General features: G+C 32.5%; 2 protein-coding genes across 3 annotated transcripts in view; one reads left to right on the plus strand and one right to left on the minus strand.

Annotated features, from left to right (window-relative positions):
• The window catches only part of LOC126742483 (synapsin), a 72,658-nt gene that overhangs the window by 36,488 nt on the left and 15,329 nt on the right, over nucleotides 1-20,841 (minus strand). The gene's annotated exons all lie outside the window — the stretch shown is intronic.
• LOC126742119 (tissue inhibitor of metalloproteinase) overlaps nucleotides 1-20,841 on the plus strand; it is a 48,793-nt gene that overhangs the window by 20,293 nt on the left and 7,659 nt on the right. Inside the window, exons 1-2 of one of the 2 annotated variants that reach the window (XM_050448679.1) lie at nucleotides 2,135-2,289; nucleotides 3,431-3,555. In XM_050448679.1, coding sequence (XP_050304636.1) covers nucleotides 3,438-3,555 — 118 coding nt within the window. In that variant the 5' untranslated portion in view covers nucleotides 2,135-2,289; nucleotides 3,431-3,437. Of the gene's footprint in view, nucleotides 1-2,134; nucleotides 2,290-3,430; nucleotides 3,556-20,841 lie in introns of those variants that run through there. The other variant, XM_050448678.1, reaches the window with a different exon arrangement.

Here is a 20,841-nt window from a genome sequence, read left to right on the forward strand (position 1 = left end):
AACTATTATGCCTAATATCTCAGTTACTATGGATCTTCTGCTAATGAAAATTCTGCTAATTATAAAATTTTTTATTAAAACGCTGATTTGAAGCGTATTTTTATTAGGAGAAACAAACACTAGGTATATCATAAAGTTAATTAAAAAAAATAATTTTAATAGCGTGTATTTCCTCCTCTCGCAGCAATAACAGCTTGCAGTCTTCGCGGCATCGAATGAATAAGGTTCCTTATTCTTTCTTGAGAAATAGCCTCATATTCTTCGATCAGCGCTAGTCGTAAGTCTTGCAAGGTTTGTGGTTGTACAGGACGACGACGAATGGCCTTTTTAAGTTGATCCCAAAGATGTTCTGTTGGGTTGAGATCCGGGCTACATGCGGGCCATTCCAATCTTGGGAGTCCAACTTCATCCAGATATTCGCTCACTACATGTGCAACGTGAGGTCTAGCATTATCATGCATTAATGTAAATTGGCTCCCAATGAATGGAGCAAATGGGACAACAACTTCTTGAAGGATTTCCTCAATGTAACGGTGGGCGGTTAGAGCTCTATTTTCATAAATACAAGATTGGTGCGTTCTTCGGTAGAAATACCCGCCCAAATCATGACTGAACCGCCACGATATTAGATTTGTTCTGAAATGGTGCAGTCAGCATATCTTTAATTTCTACGTCTGTATACCCGCTCACGACCATCCGGCGTCCTTAAACAAACCCTGAATTCATCTGTGAATAGTACGTTTGCCCACTGTTCTAGAGTCCACTCAAAATGCGATCTTGCAAACCTCAGTCGGTGTTGTCGATGCCGAGGAAGTAATTGTGGCCATCTTGCTGGCCTTCGTGAATAAAGTCCAGCTTCTGCTAATCTTCTACGTATCGTTCTTTCACTTACACTTACTCCATGAAGTATTCGCAAGTCATTTTTTGGACACACAGCAGTAGATCTTCGATCTCTTAAAGAACTAATGGTGACAAAGTAATCATCAGCTGCAATGGTCATTCTCCTTCTGCCAGAGCCTTGTCGTCTAGTAAAAATTCCCGTCTGTAAATACCTATTCCAGGCATCTCGAACTATAGACTGCGGAAATCTCAGAGTACGGGCGACATAACTTTTGCTACGGCCATCCTCTATTAACGCAACAATTCTACCCACGTCTGCTGGAGTTAATACCATATTGACACACAACAAATTATAATAGTGACACTGTCAAACTTTATGTCACATTAATTGCGTCCTTAGCCAACGTCGATAATTTTTAATCCAAAAACTTGACATTAATTATCTAAAAATAAGCTGCAAATCAGCGTTTTAATAAAAAATTTGCAGCTCGCAGCAGAAATGAGATAATGGAATGAATCAAAAATCGAAATGTTTAGAATACATCAAAGATTACAAGGAACAGTATGTAAACAGAATTATCCACCTTAATTTTCCTACAGGGTCTTTTGAAATTACGAGAAAAAACAACAGTTTGTTTTACTCCTGTATAATATAGCCTAATCGAAAAATGCTACTTTATAATATAATTTTAAAAAATCACAACAAATGTATCTAAAAACTGATGGCAAAATCGTGAGAATCTGATAAAAAAATAAAAAAATTATAAAACATCAAACTTAGCCAATATTTCAGGGTGGCGGAATTTTGTGCCGACGAGTATATATTAGAAATAGCTATTGAAAGAGGTGCATTAGGTGACCATTAGGTCTAATATATCTCAGAGGACATGTTAATGACAAACATTATGAGCATTTCTATTTTTAAGTATTATTTTAAAATTATTCAATAATTTTAATAATACAGTAAACATATTGCTAACAGGTGTTTTAAAGAAGCCCACATACTTCCCATTATGTTCGCATAAATACGTAATATATTCGAAATTATACTACCAGTAAGATTTAAGGCATACGCAATTATGATAATGTCCGAAAATTAATTTACAAAATGTTTTCCGTGTGTGGGAGCGTGAAATTTTAGTTTCGACGATAATAAGCGTGAAAACTATGAGAAGAAAAAGTGAAAACGTCTCACTTATGACCCATTTAAGGCCCATGAAAATCTTCTATTTATAATAATTTTCCTTTCAGAAATTAATTAATGCGTTGCCGATTAAAGAAGGTTCAACAACATTTAATCTGAATGTTGTTGTTGTTTTGGGAATAAAAGTCCATAATTCACCGTACACCTGTCTTCACGTCAGCGCTACACGCACGGATTTATAAAAAGTATTTGGGGGAGACTTTCTCTTAGGAAAATAAGAAATTCCTGTCTGTCAGCTGTCGACGGTAAATTTTCGAATTTATTTTTTTTTGTAAATAACCACCGACTCAATTCGATGACACTACGTCATCTATTTTTAACTTTTTTATTACATGAAGCATGTTGCTTTTTCGTGATACATGTCTCGTCCCAAAAACTGTCTAAATTTAGCTAAAAATTTGGTTTAATTACAAAAAAAAAATGCTTTTTTTTTAAGAGGATCATTGTGTGGTTTAGGAAACAGTGGAAAAATAACTTTCATATTTGCTCAGTAAATGGTATGCTGCCTACAATTAATTTAGTTTATAGGACTAAGCAGCTAAAAAGTCCAATCACTTAAAACAATAGTCAATAAAATTGCAGAATTTCGCACAAAACAAAAACAAGTCATAAAGCCGCCAACAAGTTAAATGGCGTGGTATTGAGATATAACAGCCTCGACTTAAATGAAATCATAACTTTTATGGGATTCTAGTTATGCCATATCTACTCTGTGACCAGTTTAATCTACTTTACCACCTACCATAAGCTCAGATTAACGTTTGCTAATCTAATGGTGTTATTGTAATCAAACCACCTACTGGCTGAATTATATAATTCATAAATCAAGTGAAAATTATAATTTTTGGGAAAGAGAAATGGAGGGCAGCAGATAACCGAATAAACATACCGGGTCTTATCAGAAAAATAAATAAATTGGTTATAAATATTTAAAAGCTGAATTTCTCTTTTATGTTTTCTTATGTGACTGATAAATAAAATGCAACATTGGCGCCGACACGGTTGGAACATTTCCAAAATTCGCTTTTTATTTCAGCTTTATCAGCTTGGTAAACAAACACGGTCATGTACGTCCATAAAACGCCCCATGTTGCAGCTTTAGTGACCAACAAAACGTTTTTATTTGAACTTTGAAAAAATCTTTAATAATTCCCTTTTTACTGGATATCCCAAAAAGCAATAAATATATTAAAAATGTATAAATAGCCCCCGTTAATCAGAGCAGACTTAATTCTAATTAAAACTCTGAATAAAAATGTAAAACGTTTTTAATCTTAACGAGACAGCTTCCCGCTTTTAAATTTAGTCATAAAATATTACGAGTTAGAATTCTTTTAGAGGTTTTAACAATTGTTAAATTAATAAAATTTTCTTTTTTATTTTCAGCTTTAAAATGAAGGCTAAGTTTCTAACGATTTCTTTGGCACTGTTACTTGGCTCGATCTCTGTATGTAACGCTTGCTCCTGCATGCGAACCCATCCGCAAGAGCACTATTGCAGATCAGACTTTGGTAAGTTAAAAAGTTGTGAAAAAAAAAGTTTCAGGCTCTTAAAGGAATTTATGAGGCATTTTTGCCTAAGAAGCTACTTTTTATTTCATTTTAAAATTTTTGCAGATATTTAATTTTGTGTAGAAACATAACCATAATTTTTGAAGCATGTTCTACAAAAACTCAGATAACTGGAAAACTTCCGAATGAAATATCTTGGAATCCAAACACCAATTTTAGAAAAATCTTTACTGGATTTGATTATCTTTGCTAGTTCAGGAGATATTCCATTTTTTATGAGGTTATGTGGTCCAATCTTCAAAAACCCGGATAACACAAAAATTTCTGTATGAATTGTTTTGAAACCTTAACAACAATTGATGTACGAATTAGTGACCAGAGTTATTTTGAGTAAATGACGTGCTTATGGGATTATTGGTCAAATTCAAATTCAAAATATACTTTCTTATCATAAATAGATGATATTGGTTTATAAAGATTCTTATAATATAACTTGGTTTATAAAGATACCAATATTCTAATAGGATGTATCCCACAAAACCCAAACTTTTCAGGAGGAAGAAAAACCGTATATTTTTTTAAGTATTTAAGAAAAAAATGTTTTGTTTTAATACCTTTTTTTTTCTATTATTTGTTTTATATTATAAGGTTTTTTTTCACTTATTTTTTAATTTGGCGGCAATAAGTGGGTTACGTCTTATTATAATATTATGACTTTATTGGATACAACATATTTCTTTGTAGTTGTCATGTTAGCACGATAACTAAATTCTAAATATTGTGGGTTAAGACAAATTAAACAACGATTATATTTAAAACGAAACTAATCCAAATCTTTAGAAAATGTATCTTTAATATAACTATTTTGTTCCCTTACTTTTTTTTACAGCCTTATCAGTCTTTCTTGTGGAACTTTTATTTTTTTGTACTTCTGTATTGTTTACCTTCTTGTTTGATACTTCTGTTTTTTCGTAATATTTTATTAGGTCGTAAAAGTAGTGCGTGTCTTTTGGAATCACTTTTTTTAACTGTTGTAAATCCATCCATTTTTTCTATGAAATTTCTAACCTTTTACTGTATAAGGGCCTAGGTACGTATTCATCCAAGGTAATTCCTTTTTGTCTTTGTGGTAAAATTGCATACGGGTCGTCGTATTTAGTTTTATACAAGATTTCCCCCGAAGGTAAATATTTTAGACATCTTAAGTCTGCCACCTTTAACGGACTGTTTAATTTTCCTAGGCGAATTGAGTTATATCTCATCAAGTTAGGGTTGTCAAAATTAAGAAAGTACGAGTGGTCTAAATATTCAACTTCTAAAGGCATTGTGTTTTTTCTGGCATCTTTTATAATATTATTGTAGTCTGTAGGTAGAAAAATATCTTTTCCCTTCAATCGTCTCTCAATAAGGCTATGAGAAGAGTCACACTCCATTTGAGTGTGACCCTTCTCAAGAAATTTTTGTTCAATCTCAATATTAATGTTGCAAGAAAGGACAATGCATTGGGCAGAACGACATTTTTATTTTGATAACCGCAACTGTCCGAGTATAAAATAATAGGTTTTTTGCCTGCCTCCAAAGCTGATATCAGATGTTTGATGATGCAGGTTACAAAAACTGAACAACATAGTTCCTCTTCTGTTTCATTCCACAGGAAATTTTTGCATGCATGGCTTGACAAGTTGTAGATGGTAAAATTTTGCATTTGCAATTTTGTTTTATAATACAAGGAGCTTGCTTGTAATTGAGGACATAATTTGACGGCCTGTACGTCCATTGTAAAGCAATAAATAGACTGATCTTGTGCTTTCTTCTTGTCGAAGTCTTTTTCCTTTCGAGCATGATCTTTTGCTAAAATATGATTCTGACAAACATTTTCGTCAATCTGATTCATTTTGTATCCACAGCATAAATCGCACTGATCCTTTCTAGGCTTAAACAATGCAAGATTCATTGCGTCAAACTCTTTTAGAAAAGTATTCATTGACAAGGGCAGCACATCTTCGTTTAGACATTTGTTTTTATAAAGTTGAAATAATTCAGTTTTTGATTTAAAATCTTCCTCTAGATATAACTTGTTTGACTTTTTGCGGCAGTGGTGTCTTTCAATTTTAGGCAAACTATCTAAAAATAGGTGCAACTGTTCTAGCTTTTTATTTTGTTCAACTGAATGTACTAATGTATTTTTTTTATTTGTATTTCTGTCTTATTTTTGTTTATGTCCTTCTGATTATTTTGTGTTCCAAACACTGATCCCTCATTAACCCAGTGCCTAACCATTCGTTCTTTTATACCTAGCGTACCAAGAAATGTTTGCTTGCTTTAATTTTTAAATAGTACTAAAAGAAACCTTGTCTTCTGGATGGATTTTTTGTGTAACTTTTGCTGCTTTTTTACAAATACTCGACATACATTTAGGTCCAAGTATTCTTTTATTTCTTTTTGTATCGTGTTTAACTGTCCCGTCTTTATATCTTGTGTATCCAATGTACTCTTCTCCCATCATTCTTTTTCTTTTGTTGACATTTTTATTCCATAATTCTTTATTAGCTTTTTTCTTCCTTCTTTTTTCAGCTATTTTTGTATCTATAAAAAAAAAGAAATTGATTCTCAAATAGGTTTTGCAACCCAATATCGAATAAGATGGGAGAAGATTTTTGAATAGGGGTCCAATAAAAGTAAAGCTTCTTTATTTAAATATCGACGTGCGACTTTTATGAAGTTATCTTTAGGACACTACAATGGTAAACGGATTTAAAATGTTTATTTTTTTAAATTTCGGAAAAACTACTATGTTGTTTAAAGTATAAAACTTATAATATCTGGTTTCCATCGAGGGGTCCTGAGGATGACTTTACTGAAGTCGAAACCTCGACATTTAAGTCAAGACATTTTAGATTTATTGGGCCTCTACCCAACAATTTTCTCCCATCTTTAGTATTTTACTGATGTTAAATTTTATCTTCAGACTGTACTAAACCAGGGCTATCTTCATTTGGGTTATGTTCATGCGAGTTTTCTTTATCAGGGTTATCTTCATCTGGGTTATTTTGATTTTGTTCTTCATTTAAGTCGTCTTCTTGTGATACTCGTATAAATTCGGAATCAAAATTATCTTTGGGCTCTTGTACATTTTTAGCTTGGCAAATCTTGCTTTTAAGTTCCAATAGAGATAGGTCATCTTCATCTATTTCATCCGTTTGGGGTGCTTCAATAGTATTATTTAAGTCAATTATTGGCAGACTGTCATAGATTACGTCTGCGAAATGCAAAAAATCAACAATCACGCTGTGATTATCAAAGGGGTGTTAAAAAAAGTTATTGTCATCTTCGTTAATTACTTCTAAATCGTAAGGCACATTGTACATCATATCGTTAATATTTACTTCGTCATTGATGAATTTGGGTTCATAAGTAATAGTTTCGATTTGATTTAAAGCCATTGTCATTATCTTTGCTACTCTATTAGAGATCTAAAACAAATACTCCGTTTAAGTAAAAGGCTTACAATATCTACCCATAACAAACTTTAAAGGTAAAATAAAAAAAAATAGCTATAACCAGTTTTACTCTAAATAAAAAAGTTCTTTTTCGTTCAATTTCTATAGGTGTCACAGTATTTTTTTTAATTTATAATTTGGCTTAAAATGCCTAAATTATAAATTATTCTTATAGATTTTGCTCAGATAAACCCATACAAATACATTTATTTATAGCTCTAATACGACCTAAGCCACAAAATACATGATATCGTTACTTCGTATTAAGCAGTAATTTTTATAAATATGTTGTATTCAACATGGTTATTCAGAATTACAATACGACGTTTATGACCTAATTATTTAAAAAGCAAATATTGTTACTATAATTTTATAGTATAAATAAATGCGTTAGGAAAATAATAGATATTACAATGTAACTTACCTTCGACATTTTGAAAATATAGACACTTAAGATACCCTTTTTAATTGTAATAATGCAACAAAGTATATACTTCAACACTCACTTACAAAACCATGGAGTAAAACCATGGAGCGACTGTGGTAAAGTCCAGTTCAGAGATCTATTAGAATCTTTGATGTGGCGCAGATGCCGCACTAACTAGTCCATGCGCCTATGTCATATTTATTGTCGCATGATATACACGTTTAAATGGCAAAATTTCATATAATTTATCTATGAAATCATTTTAAATATACGTAAAACCCCATGTTTTACCCTATTTTTTATTTTTCTATCGAAAATGTCCATTTTTGAAAAGAAAATAATATCACAAGAAAATAATATTAAAAAGTTGACCGCGGACTAAAATCCAAGCATTTTACAAATCATTTTAAATACTCGCAGCACTCATAGACTGTCACCTCTTTTTAGCTAGTCTATTAAACAAAGATAAAACACCTGCGATCTGGCGATTCCTACTTTAGGCTGTGCAAGTGATTGTGTACCACTGATTTTGAGGATTACGGGGCCGTACCCAGATAAATTTTTGGACTGTTTTTGTGTTACCTTCGTCGTGTTTTTAAAGAGATCTTTAAGGATCAATCAATCAATTAGTTCTGTTGGATGGGTCTATCACCTTTAATAGTTGGGAGGGGTCATGTGAGGCCAGGGAAGTAAAAGCTACAGAGGAAAATCAAGGGGTTTTAAAACGAAATTGTTTAAGTACAGACGCCAAACAAATTTATTTAAATGTCTATAACAATCTAAGGAATGATCCTCAGTTCACAAATGATTGTAGTGCTTTGCAAAAAACAGCGTTTTTAACAGGGGGTTCCATATAGTACAATATGCTATTTTCTAAAAAAAAGGGATTAAAGACAGAAAAAAAAGAAAGATGTAGGACAATCAAAGGGACTTGACATGGATATTGCCAAATTGCTAAGGGAAGTTGTGTATTCTAAATACAAAAACAATGAGGTTCCAACTATATAGATGGTCGGCAAGGGACAAACATTTCGCAGTCTCAACCTTGCGGAGATAATAGAGACTAATATAATACTATGCGGAGACTAAGAAAACTTGGATTTAAGTTTAAGATGGTTAACAAAAGGGCTGCTGTAATGGAAAGTACTCGAATTGTCAGGTGGCGTATAGAACATTTGGAAAATGTTAAAAAATTTCGGGAGGAAGAAAGATCCATACATTATTTAGATGAAACCTGGTATGATACACATGACATGACAAAGAAGGGTTGGACTGATAATTCTAACAAATTGTGTTCTAAAAGATGTTCCACCAAACAGGAGATCTCGGATGATCATTATTCATTGTGGTTCAAAAGAAGGTTGGGTGAAAGATGGACTGAAATTGTGTGGCAAAAAAATAGAAGAGTGCAATGTGGACTATCATAGAAAAATGCATGCAGATATATTTGAAACCTGGTTTGAGAAAACGTTAATCAAATTTAAAGCAAAACAGTGTGATTGTTATGGATAATGCATCATACCATTCATCACTTTCTGAAAAAATCCCAAACACATCTTCACATAAATTGGAAATTGAGACATTTTTAATGTTTTAATAATCTTCATTTTCCTGAATCTTATACAAAGAAACATTTATTGAAAGTTATAAATACCAAATCATGGGAAAAGCAGTATGTAGTAGATAACATAGCTAAAAAGTATGGTCATACTGTCCTTAGACTTCCTCCATATTATTGTGTATCCTATGGAGTTGATTTGGGGACAACTAAAAGGGAGAATTCGCAGGAAAAATAAGTATCCAAAACTTTATCAAGGAGGAAGTTATGAATTTAGGAGAGAAAGAGTGGAGAAAGTCTGAGGAAAAAATTATAAGATATGAAGAGGAATATCGTAATTGTTAGTATCGTAAAGGATAGTTGATTTTTCTATCAACTATCCTGAATTTCTGACTTAGTAAAACTAAACCCAAAAATCCAGAATAATAATGTTTTAAATAAAAATAAATTTTAAGGCCGGGCCTGTGCAACTTTTCACGCTTGAGTGGCTGTGACTGAGGTCAGACGTCGAACAAAATAGTACGTTGGCGCATGTAGTCAAATTGTACGAATCAAATGTATACATTCTTAAAAAAATGCTTAAAACTTTTATTTATTTAATGGAATGATTTAAATATCGCTTAGAATATTACTTTATTACTCTTTCCACATAAAATTTTGCAATTTAAACATGCATGTCATGTGACAATACAAGCAACACCGGCACACGGATTATTCGCGGCACATCAAAGATTCTAATAGATCTCTGAACTGAACTATATACGACCTATTAGAAAGAAAAAAATCAGCTGTTTTATTTACGACATATTAGAAAAGGCGCCTAACAAATATTTCTAGTTAAATGATTTTTACGATATATTAGAATTCGAAGGAACACAGAGAATTGAAACCATTTTTGTAAAAAACGTAAAATCGGAAATTTGTGGGATACGTCTTATTAGAATATTGGTATCGATATTACTAACACAATAGTGGGTTCAACATACTAGTATAAACAATAATAACACAAAATTCAATTTAGAATTCAAGAGGAAACGAGTTAAATTTTATTAGAGTTATATCACAAAATCTAACCTTTACATCTTTACTAAAATCTAATTATATCCTATTGGCCTATTCCCAATTATCTTCAAAAAGACACTCTGTTAGGCTGTAAAAATACTTGCTTTTAAGAAGTGCCGTTAAGGACTTTTTAAAGCGAGGAGGACTTTTAGAGGCTTTTATGCAACGTGGAAGATGTTTAAAAAAATGTATGCTCCATGTTAGTTCACTTTTCGGGATGGGCATTGGAATATTGTAGTTTTTTTCAGTTTCGTGTTTGTGACCCAATATCTTCAATATGAAATGAGAATTACATATTGAAGATATTGGGTCGCAAACACGAAACTGAAAATAACCAAAACTTGGAACATCGATAGACTGGAACGTAACAACATGGGATTTTTGGAAAATATAAAACGTAATCATAGAATACAAACCTATGAATACTTGAAGAAATGGGCGAACATCAGCAGACAACTTGCGAATTACAGAAATCACAAGTGTTTTCTTTTACAATGTAGAACCAACCAGGTACTTCCATTACATCTTAGTAGATCTATTAATTGTTTGCAATATTTACTAGTAGAGGAGACTCCATTTAAAAACAAATGTTTCGCTTAATTTAGAGATTGCGTACACAGACTGGAAAGTTTCCTTACTAGAAAATGATTTAAAATTTATAAAACAAACTGTTAAAAATACTTCACCGCAAAAAAAAACTTGTAGTTTTGTCTGGTAAACATAAAAAGGGTTCAAAAAGTGCAAAATTACTGTCTGAGGCTCATATTTGGCATAAAGCGTGGACAAATAATATGTCACAAATTGTCCGAAATAGGATATAAGTGGACGGCGCCATTTATATTCCGCAGTATTTTTTCATAAAATTATTAAATTCCAATATCCTCCATATCTCCACCGCAAAATGAAATATCGCACCGATGTTCATAACATCAATATCTGAAAATTAAACCTGACCACCTCATAAAACTGAAACATTTAAGAAGTCATTTACCTATCAAATTGCCTTATTTAATAAATACAAAATAATGGACTTTTCTTTATCGATATCAGTCTTCAAAAGAAACTTTAAAGCCAAATTGGTTCAAGAGCATTAATTTTGCACATCATCTCACTATGCTATCTCATTTCTATCTGATCTTACTTATCTTCTTTTTTTTTAATTAATCTTTCTCCTTTTCTCTTTCTCTTTCTCTTCTCTTCAATTTCTTTTGTAATTTTTAAACTAAAAACTATATTGTTTTTTTTTTCGTTGCTCACTGCTTTGCGGCCATGTATTTTTTTAATATAATTTTTCCTTTGCTCTAGCAGCTGCCTCTTTTTGGAGGCAAGCTGGTGTAGCTTTTTATTCCGAATAGTTCATAGACTTTATAGTTTTATTATGTATTATTTCATTTATAAGCATCTATATTTGGGAATAAGTAAACCATTTTAATGTTTTGAGGACTCATTATTTTCGAGATACGATTTATATTTTTTATATATTGGGCAAGCAGACTAAAAACTAAACAAGCAACACAAGGTGAGTAGATATTTTTAAATAAGGTTCTACATGAGTCCTGTGGAGATTTATGATAGAGTAAAGCGGGGAAATATGGCAACATAAATGCCAATCGCTCACATTCTGACCTTCATCGGACCTACTCGCAATACGAACACTGAACCTTAGAGCGTACCCATGTAGGTTTGCGACGTGAAAACTCCCTTTGCCATATTCTCGTCGTCAGAAAGAGTATAATCATAAATGTCCAATGATACGGTATTGTCATATTACCCGCACCCATGGGTAATATGGCATCTAGCTCAGGGTAATATGGCAACATGTTTTCGTTATGTAAAAATTAGGAATTAGGAGTTTTTTTTAATAAAAAATGCTAATGATCCCAAAAACATAAATTTATTTCTAATGAAAGAAGTCAAATACAAAACATGAAAACTGATTAATATAATTCCTAGTCGCTACTAGTAGATATCCTCTAATTTAACTGTTTCTTTAAACAAATTCGGATAATGGCGTACATTCTTCGCAAAATCTGTCAGATCTCATACATATCTCATGGATCCATTTCATACATGTCACGCACTGAAGCCAATCGCATTTGGGACCTTTTTTGTCGTAGAATGATCCATGACATTGTGCGCAAAATTCTGATTCATCAATATCGACTTCGGATTCGTCGCTTTCCTGCTTCTGTTTCGGTATGTGACGAAGAAGGGCTTAGTAGTTCTTTGGTATCCCGGTTTTCTTCGTTTTCTTAATATTTTGTATTTTATTCCGTTCTTCGTTTTGTTTTAATTTTCTGTTCTTTTCTTCTTTCTTTGCCCGTTTCGCAGAAATTGTTTCTGGTAAAGTTAATATCTCGGCATGTTGTTTCCGTTTATAGCCACTTGGTCGACGCGTGGAACCGGTAAAATTGCTTCAAAGGGATTCGTATCTTCAGGTTCCTCAACTGCAGTGACATTACCTGGTCTGGGATCATTCTCCTCCTCACTGGAAATCTCTTCTGGGTTAAGACTATCTTCAACCGATGGTTCGTCGTTAACCATAAAAGCAGAATCGGGAATTTTTTCGGGATTAAAAGGGTAAATCCCACAGGTTCTAAAACCGGAAGTCCCGTTTTGAATTGTCGCAGCCTTACACCAGGCAATATTTAATAGTTGGGCAAATTGCAATCGGCTTAGTTTTCGACCAGGATTGTTATGTACCCAGTTTTGACAAGTTTGAGCCCAATAAGCTTTCAAGGGCTTCAAGAATGAGCGATCAAGTGGTTGGAGCTAATGAGTGGTGTGGCTGGGCAAACAAAACAGGATCACGTCATTCGCTACAGCAAAATCTAAGAGTTCGACATTGGAACAGTGCGAGGATGTCCATCCATAATTAATAGAACCTTACCGGTACCTTTCCGCGGAATAAAAAAGTCTTTAAACCATTGGAAGAAAATTTCAGATGTGACATAAGCTGACTTTTCGCCCATAACAACCTTGCCGCTAGGTGGTAGGCCATCTTCGAATTCCCGTTTTGTACTTTTGCCGCCCTTAAATATGCAGCAGGGTGGGAAAAAAGTTCCTTCTGCGTTTACACAGGTTATAACGGAAATAGTTTCTCCTTTTTAAGCGCTTGTGATACAACTTACCATTTTAGCGCCTTTTTTTACCACAACTTTGCCTGGATTATTATTCAATTGCAATCCTGTTTAAATTGAGATTTAAAATCTTTTGTGGGGTATTCAATAAATTATTTTCTCTAAGAACGTTTCCCAGTAATTCAAAATATTGTGTACATTTTTGTTTTGTCATGCCCTTGGCCCTGGCAGTAGACATACCTTGAGCCTTACGAACGGCCAGTACTCTCATAAAGGCTAGAAACCAGTCTTGTCCTGCCATTTTCCGTTCAGTATTGAATTTATGTGGAATATTTTGTTGGACCACAAAAGAATAAGCAAGCTTTCTTATATCATGAGCAGTTAAAGCAAAGCCGTGAAATGCCATGTTTTGTAAATATTTGGCTAAACTTGCTTCTTGTTCCATAGTAAGTGAGCTTTTGCGACCTAATGCCATCTTATCCAAATTTCCGGAACGCATTCTTCTCATTAAGGTTCTAACTGGAACATTATAAGTACGATTTATTTACCGAACCGACCCTTTGCCTGCACGAATATCACTTACTGCATTTCGAAGATCTACTTCTGACCATTGGGCCCTTCTATTTTTCCGAATATAAGAACGTGGCATTGTGTTTATCTGGAATGATAAAAAAATACGAATCACCATGGGTAATATGGGTAATATGCCGCATTTTCATCCGGTGTAAAAACAGTCAGCGGCGAAGGTGTTAAATGTTAGGTTATGAATCTCACCTCGCCACAGCAACGTGGATTATTTCAATCGGAACACAAAACCTTTTAAAAACTTCTACCATATATCGTATAAAAATAATTTTTGGTGGGTACTTACCAGTTTTTGGGGTTTATCGTGCACTCAATGATGAAAATTATAGGAAATCAGTAAACAGGTGGTTGACTAGGTTAATGTCGACAGGTTACTATGGTAGTGCGATGGCGTAACCGCCAGAGTGAACTATGAGTGAACTGAGGCATATTACCCGATGCGGCATATTCCCGCGCTTTACTCTACATATATCAATGGCTCTTTTTTGCAAAACAAATTCAGAGTTAAAAAGCCCTTGACTACAGCAACCCCAAAATGCTATTCCGTAGGTGACTTTCAATAAAAGAAACATTTGACCGATTTTGCAGACTTAAATCCTAGTTCATTTGAAACCACTCTAATAGCGTAACATCCTCTAGCCAGTTTTTGCCTAAGGGCTGATATATGGTAAAAAATGTTCAGTTTATCATCACTAACAATTTAAAGAAATCTGTTAAAATCTTTGTTGTGAATCATTAACTCGTCTGAACATATAAACTTAAAACTTAACAATTTAGTCATATCTATATAGTCCAGGCAGTAGGGCTTTTTACCTTGCAAAAGGTGGGGTAGAAGTTATTTTGGAATATGTTAGTTACGGGTAGACTGTGACCAAAAATACAAAATTTCGACCTTGGGAGAAGACCGCGCGCGTCTCCATCTTGGATTACAGATACAAAAAAAAAGGTTTTTTGGCATTATGTCCGTAATGGTTAATTTTACGACAAAGTATGACATAAACAAAATTAAAGAAAACAAAATTTCCCATATTTTATGTATTTACACTTGTTTTATACCTCTAATATACAAAGATTTACACGTACACAAACATGGAGTTTTTTAAAAAAATACTTCAAACAACCATTTTTTAGTTTTAAAAAATATGTTTTTAGCTATTTCAGTAATTTTGTTGCCCTTGTTAAAAGAGGTGATATTTTTTGCTATCGTTGATAGTAAAATGTCATATTTAATTACATATCTCTCACGAAATTGAAACAATACTCAGTTTGCAATGCAAACTGAAAGCTTATTTCCACACCAGCATGAGGTAAAGCTAATCGGCACAGCCTACGAAAGTTTTTGTAGTTAAGCTGTGTAATCGGCGCGTTTTTTTACCGTGGTGTCCCCTGTAGGCCTTCTTCACATATTTCACTTTTCATTTACGTTTCAGTTTCTCTTTTAGATGGTCACGGTTAATTTATGTCTTCATCCTGAATTTCGTCATCTAAGCCATTACCAGTTCTTTGGATAATTGGGTTCTCAATTTATAATAGTTTCTCATCCTCGTCTTCGCTGTCGATGAAACCTCTGTAGCATTGTCGCATGTCTGACCATTACAGAATTTACACATAATAGAGCCTTACACACATAATAAGTCCAGCTTTTTTGCAGCTACATGCTCCTCCGCACCCTTTTTTACAATGACATGAAATAATTTTCAATATGCAAGATTAAATCTATTTCTTGTGGATGATCTTACAAAAAATTTGTATCGAAGTTCTTCTAGGGGTCTCTTTTTCCATGTCACCGCCATACAAAGCGACAAGAAACTGTCCTCCTTTCCTCAATACATGCTGGTGTGGCGTCATGTTGTTTAAAGACGACAATGATGCCAGTGAGTTTGGGGTATTTTTGAATAATTGATAAAAATTTCAGTTTTCCTTGGTTAAAAAGGGACGATGTTGTGTCACAGCCACTAAACGCATGAAGGAAGAGAATGTTCTAAGCTGCCTCTTTTTGTTGTAAGCCCTTTGCAGAGTACACTCAGGATTTTTACCGCTCCCAGGTTTGCAAAAGTAAATGTTGTCTAGATGTGGCGACATCAACGCTGTTAGTAGAACTAAAAGATCCACGTCTTCTCCGATGATGAAAACTGCATCAAATTGATAAAGTTGATCCTAAGGAAGTCGCTGTATTCACAATCATAAAATCAGCATCTTCTTCAGCCTGCTTAACTGTAATAGTAGTTTCTTTAAATTTTTTGTCAACATCGAAATCAGGCGAAGTTTATTGCTTTCATTGTCTAAAAATCGTTCTTGCGAAACTTGAACCAACATTGATTCGTCAAAAATAACATCGACAGTTGTTTGCCTGTTTGATCGGCGGCGGCGTATCGTATAGTCGTTCTGCTGCCTTTGTACTTTTTTGGCGGCCTTCCGGATATCCATCAAAAACAACGACTGCATTGGAACCATAGTGATTTTGCAAATGACATAATATATTTGCCTATTTGCCCTTATGGTATATAATTAATTTAACTTTGTACTTTGTAAAATTAAAAAACCCCGTTTATAAATACAAAAAATCTCGAGTTCTGAGTATTTTTTTAAGAATACCATCTTTACATCCGTCTAACTCTTTATATATTAAACGTACAAAAAAACTGTTAATACATAAAATATAGGAAATTTTATTGTCGTTAACTTTGCTTGTAACATGTTTTCTTGTAAGGTGAGCAATTACGGAGATAATGTTAAAAAACTGTTTCTTTGTACCTATAATCCAAGATGGCGGCGCGCGCGGTTCCCCCCTCCCAAGGTCGAAAATTTGGATTTTTGAAGAGGGTCTGCTCATAAATAATAAATTTCTAAATAATGCCTACCCCACCTTTTGCACTCAGATTCAGATTTTCACAAAACCTTTTTTTTGTACCCACTTACTGCTCTAATATTTAAAGACAACAGATTAGCATCACACCACTGTTTAACCATGAATAAATCTTCAGAAATTATTCTTGTTTATGTGCTTTTATTATTGTCTGCCCATAAGATGGTGGCGTCATCTGAGAAAATAGGAAAGAATCCTCCTATCTGGAGAAACGCTAGGGCATTTATATACAATAGAAATTAAATGGGACCGAGAACCGAACCCTGAGGAACTAAAGAAAACTAACGAAACTAGAAAGACTAAAGAAAACAATTTTTTTCTAGGCCAACGTTTCGAATTATATTTATTTCATCTTCGGGGCTCTGCAATAGGATAAGAAGACCATGTTTTTTGAAAAAATAAGGAAAAATATAATCAATTAAAAAAAGAGTTAAATTTAAAATATAAATTACATTTAGTATCAGTTGAATAATAAAAATAATATAAATACACATTTCAATATTTTCATTCGTAAAAATCGTCTGTAGCAAGACAATACATGATAAACAAATTTAAAAAAAAATATAAATAAGTCATATATACAATCACATATAAATATTATAATAAATTAATTAATTAAAAAATTATATAAAAAAAAAATTATTAAAAAATCCTAATAGTTCATAAAAATAAACCAATCTGATATATATATATATATATTTATTTATTTTAAAGGAGTGCACGTTTAGGTGTTTGTTAAGTTCTATCGTTTTGTATGTGTAAATATTTTTTTAAACGTATCCCTTCTATTGTGACTCAAAAGTCCCTGTGCTGTGCTGTACCGATATCTATGTTTAAACCTGTGATGTCTTTTCTAAACTTTCTCTAATAACGCAAGAAATATATAATTTCGGTAAGTCTCTTTTCTTTGTTTTTACTGTTGTTTATTTTGTGATCTATGGTTCTATTACCTATATAACTTACTATTTTTTATATTTATTTATCACGGATTGTCTTGCTACAGACAGATTTCACGAATGAAAATATTGAAATATGCATTTATTATTTTTCTTTTATTAAACAACTGATTACTATATTTTAATGTACTTTTTTCCATATTTTTTATATTCGCCATCCGAATTAACGTATTGTTTAGTCGATGTCTCTCTTTTTTTTAATTTATTTTCCCGCAAAAAATTACCGTCTTTTTCTATCCTGTTGCAGAGGCCTGAAGATGAATTAAATATAAATCAAAACGTTCGTCTAGAAAAACAATTGTTTTCTTTAGTCTTTGACCAATAAACCCACAACCACGTCATTTTCTTAACAACACTTTTAGAGAAGCATTTTCCTAAGAAGATGATATGTACCTGATTTGATTACCATCGATAGGTTTTTAACTGAAAAATTATAAACACTTAGACCTCACAAAAAATCCAATATATTCAAAACTAGTAAGGCTAAAACAGAATGCATCTCAACAAAGAATCCTCTACCTATCTTGTTAAGTTCTCAAAATATCGATGTTATTTCAGGTTCATATTAGTATTTTCACAGTCCTGATAAAGATACTCGAAAGCTAGACAATGCAATAAAGGATTTCACACAACCTAGGGCTTTTCATTTCTTATTTTGACTGCATCCCCAAAATTCAAAATTTTACTTTCGAACTAGTCAGTCGAGGCTACGTATTCTTCTATATAGGCGTGTTAAGTTAATTGCATTTTTTTTTGCTTTAATGAAGCCGAAAATACCATTATTACAAAAGCACTTGGAATTGACGACAAAATAATAAATAAGTAGATAAATAAATATGTCTTTATCTGGTATCAATTGCCCATTACATTTATTACATAGCCCATCTTTAGCAAGGTTTATTGATCTGTTACTGTGTTCTATTATTTACTTATTTTATAGTTTAGTTATGGTTTAATAAGTAATTTTGTTAAAATATTTGTTGTTTCTTTTTCCTCTTTGGTTTTTTTTGTTATTTTTTTTATGATTTTTTATGACCTGTTGAAAATATGACTATTTATTTATTTGTTTATTATTTGTTTATATTATATTTGCTCAAAAAGGCGAAAATTAGCTAAAGCTCCTGTTAACCTTAATAATAATTACAAATGTTTTGACAAACAAGTAAGTAATATAGTAAATAGTAATAAAGTAATAAATAATAAAAATTAACGAAAGAATAAATTGAAAGAAAATAAAAATAAGTACATTTGTAAATCCGCAGAAAGAAAAGCAAATTGTGCAATTGATCCTCCAAGAACAAAGTTTTTAAACATGAAAATTGAAAAATTAAGTTTAAATCGATTGTTGACTATTTTAGCATATAGAAAACGTATTTTTACAATTAAAACCAGTAAACTTGTGACACGAACATAAACATGCTCATACAGAAGCATTATATTGTCAATTAACTGTATAACTTAGACAATAAATATCTTTCAATTATTTTTGATGTTAGAGGCAATAAATACATGATAAACGAACACCTAATGGATATTCAGTAGCCTGTCACAATACGTTATGTTAAAATAAATATTTTTAAGCTTCCTGGACATTTGAATTGTAAATTATATGGACATAAATCATATAGGAATGGTTTTTTTCTTTTACATTAAAGTTGAAATGTAACAATTTAACGTTTGTTGCTGATTGAAGCGATCAAATCGGGACAAAATCGTAAAATGCCCCATAAACCTTAATAACACTAATTCGCTATAAAATCCTCTAAAGTCTGCGACACTATAAGACATTTTTTTATAGACATTTTTATTCTTTTGGCGAATTCTGTGGTATATCCCTTGGACGAAGGAATTTATCCGCCCTTAAAGTTATGAGAAACTTTTTAATATCGGGGTGTATCGATGAGGCTTAACCTAGTTTAACATTGAAGAGACTGAAAACTTTTGGTTAACTTAAAATTTTCTGGATGGAAGGGAATTTTAGTAATTTTTTTGCTTAAGGTGGACCTTTTTGTTTTATTTAATTACCTTGCATAGATTTTAAGATAATGGCTTTTAAGCAAAAAACTTATGAAAAAAAGTTTTAAGAGCTTGTTAAAATAAACTGCGTTTAAATAAGCAAGCGAATAAATAAATCCAACAAAGGCAATTTACGAAATTATCACTATTAATCTCCCTAATTGGCCTGGTGTATTATAAATAATAACAATGTCGATACGTCGTTTATTTGGCGCCTATGGCGCGTTCGTTCCTTCAAAAGGAAATTGCGATAATTAAGCACCTATTTATGCCGATATCTCTCTCGGAGTAATTTACCGGTTTTTTCATAGAAATACTGATTCATGCTGTTTATTTATGAATCTCAGCTTAATATTCCATGTGATTGAGTGTAGATGATGATTTATTTGTATGTGACATATGAATTCAACTGCCTGAAAAAAATAATTTATTTATTCCAGGCAGTTAAAGGAGTCTTATTTTTTTTCACAAAAATCGACTGAATTGCCTGAAGTAAAATATAATCTTTTAATTTCTTCCAAGCAGTTGAGGCAAATGTCAATTTTTCAAAGAACTGAGCTCAAATTCCTGAAAAAAAGCATAATTATAATTAAGTTCTTCCAGGCAGTTGAGGTCAATTTCAAAAGCCTTGAAGAATTTTCTAATTGGGTTGCATTGGAAAAAACACGGAAATTAATTCGACTGCCAGGAAGAAAATTATTAATTTATTACAGGCAGTAAAAGGAGTCTTCTTCATCTCAATGGAACAAAAATGGACTCAATTACCTATAATAAAAAGAAATCTATTAATTCCGTCCAGGTAGTTACGGTAAACGTCAATTTCTTCAAAAACTGAACTCGAATTCCTGGAAAATAGTCTTTCAAACAGTCGAAGTCAAGCCTCAAAGGCCTGGAAGAATTTATTGTTTTTATTGGGTTGCACTGTGAAAAACAGGGAAATTAAGTCAACTGCCTAAAAAAATTAGTTTAAAATCATTAATGTAGATTTTTATTTATTCCAGGCTGTTAAAACCATTAAACGATTTCCAGAAATCCTAGAAAAAATATATTGACCGATACACGCTTGACAATATTTTTTCAATAATGTTCTTAATGTATTTTTCCCTTAATTCAAATAGTTAAAATTTTCGTAGTTTTTCAGGATTTTTTTTAACATAATTTCAATGTAGTTTTCATGCTGCTGTTCAAAATGTCGTACATTTTTCAAAAATTTCAGAAAAGGAAACGTTAGTGAAT

The sequence above is a fragment of the Anthonomus grandis genome, chromosome 11 (genome assembly GCF_022605725.1).
Source record: "Anthonomus grandis grandis chromosome 11, icAntGran1.3, whole genome shotgun sequence".
NCBI classification, from domain to species: Eukaryota; Metazoa; Arthropoda; class Insecta; order Coleoptera; family Curculionidae; genus Anthonomus; species Anthonomus grandis.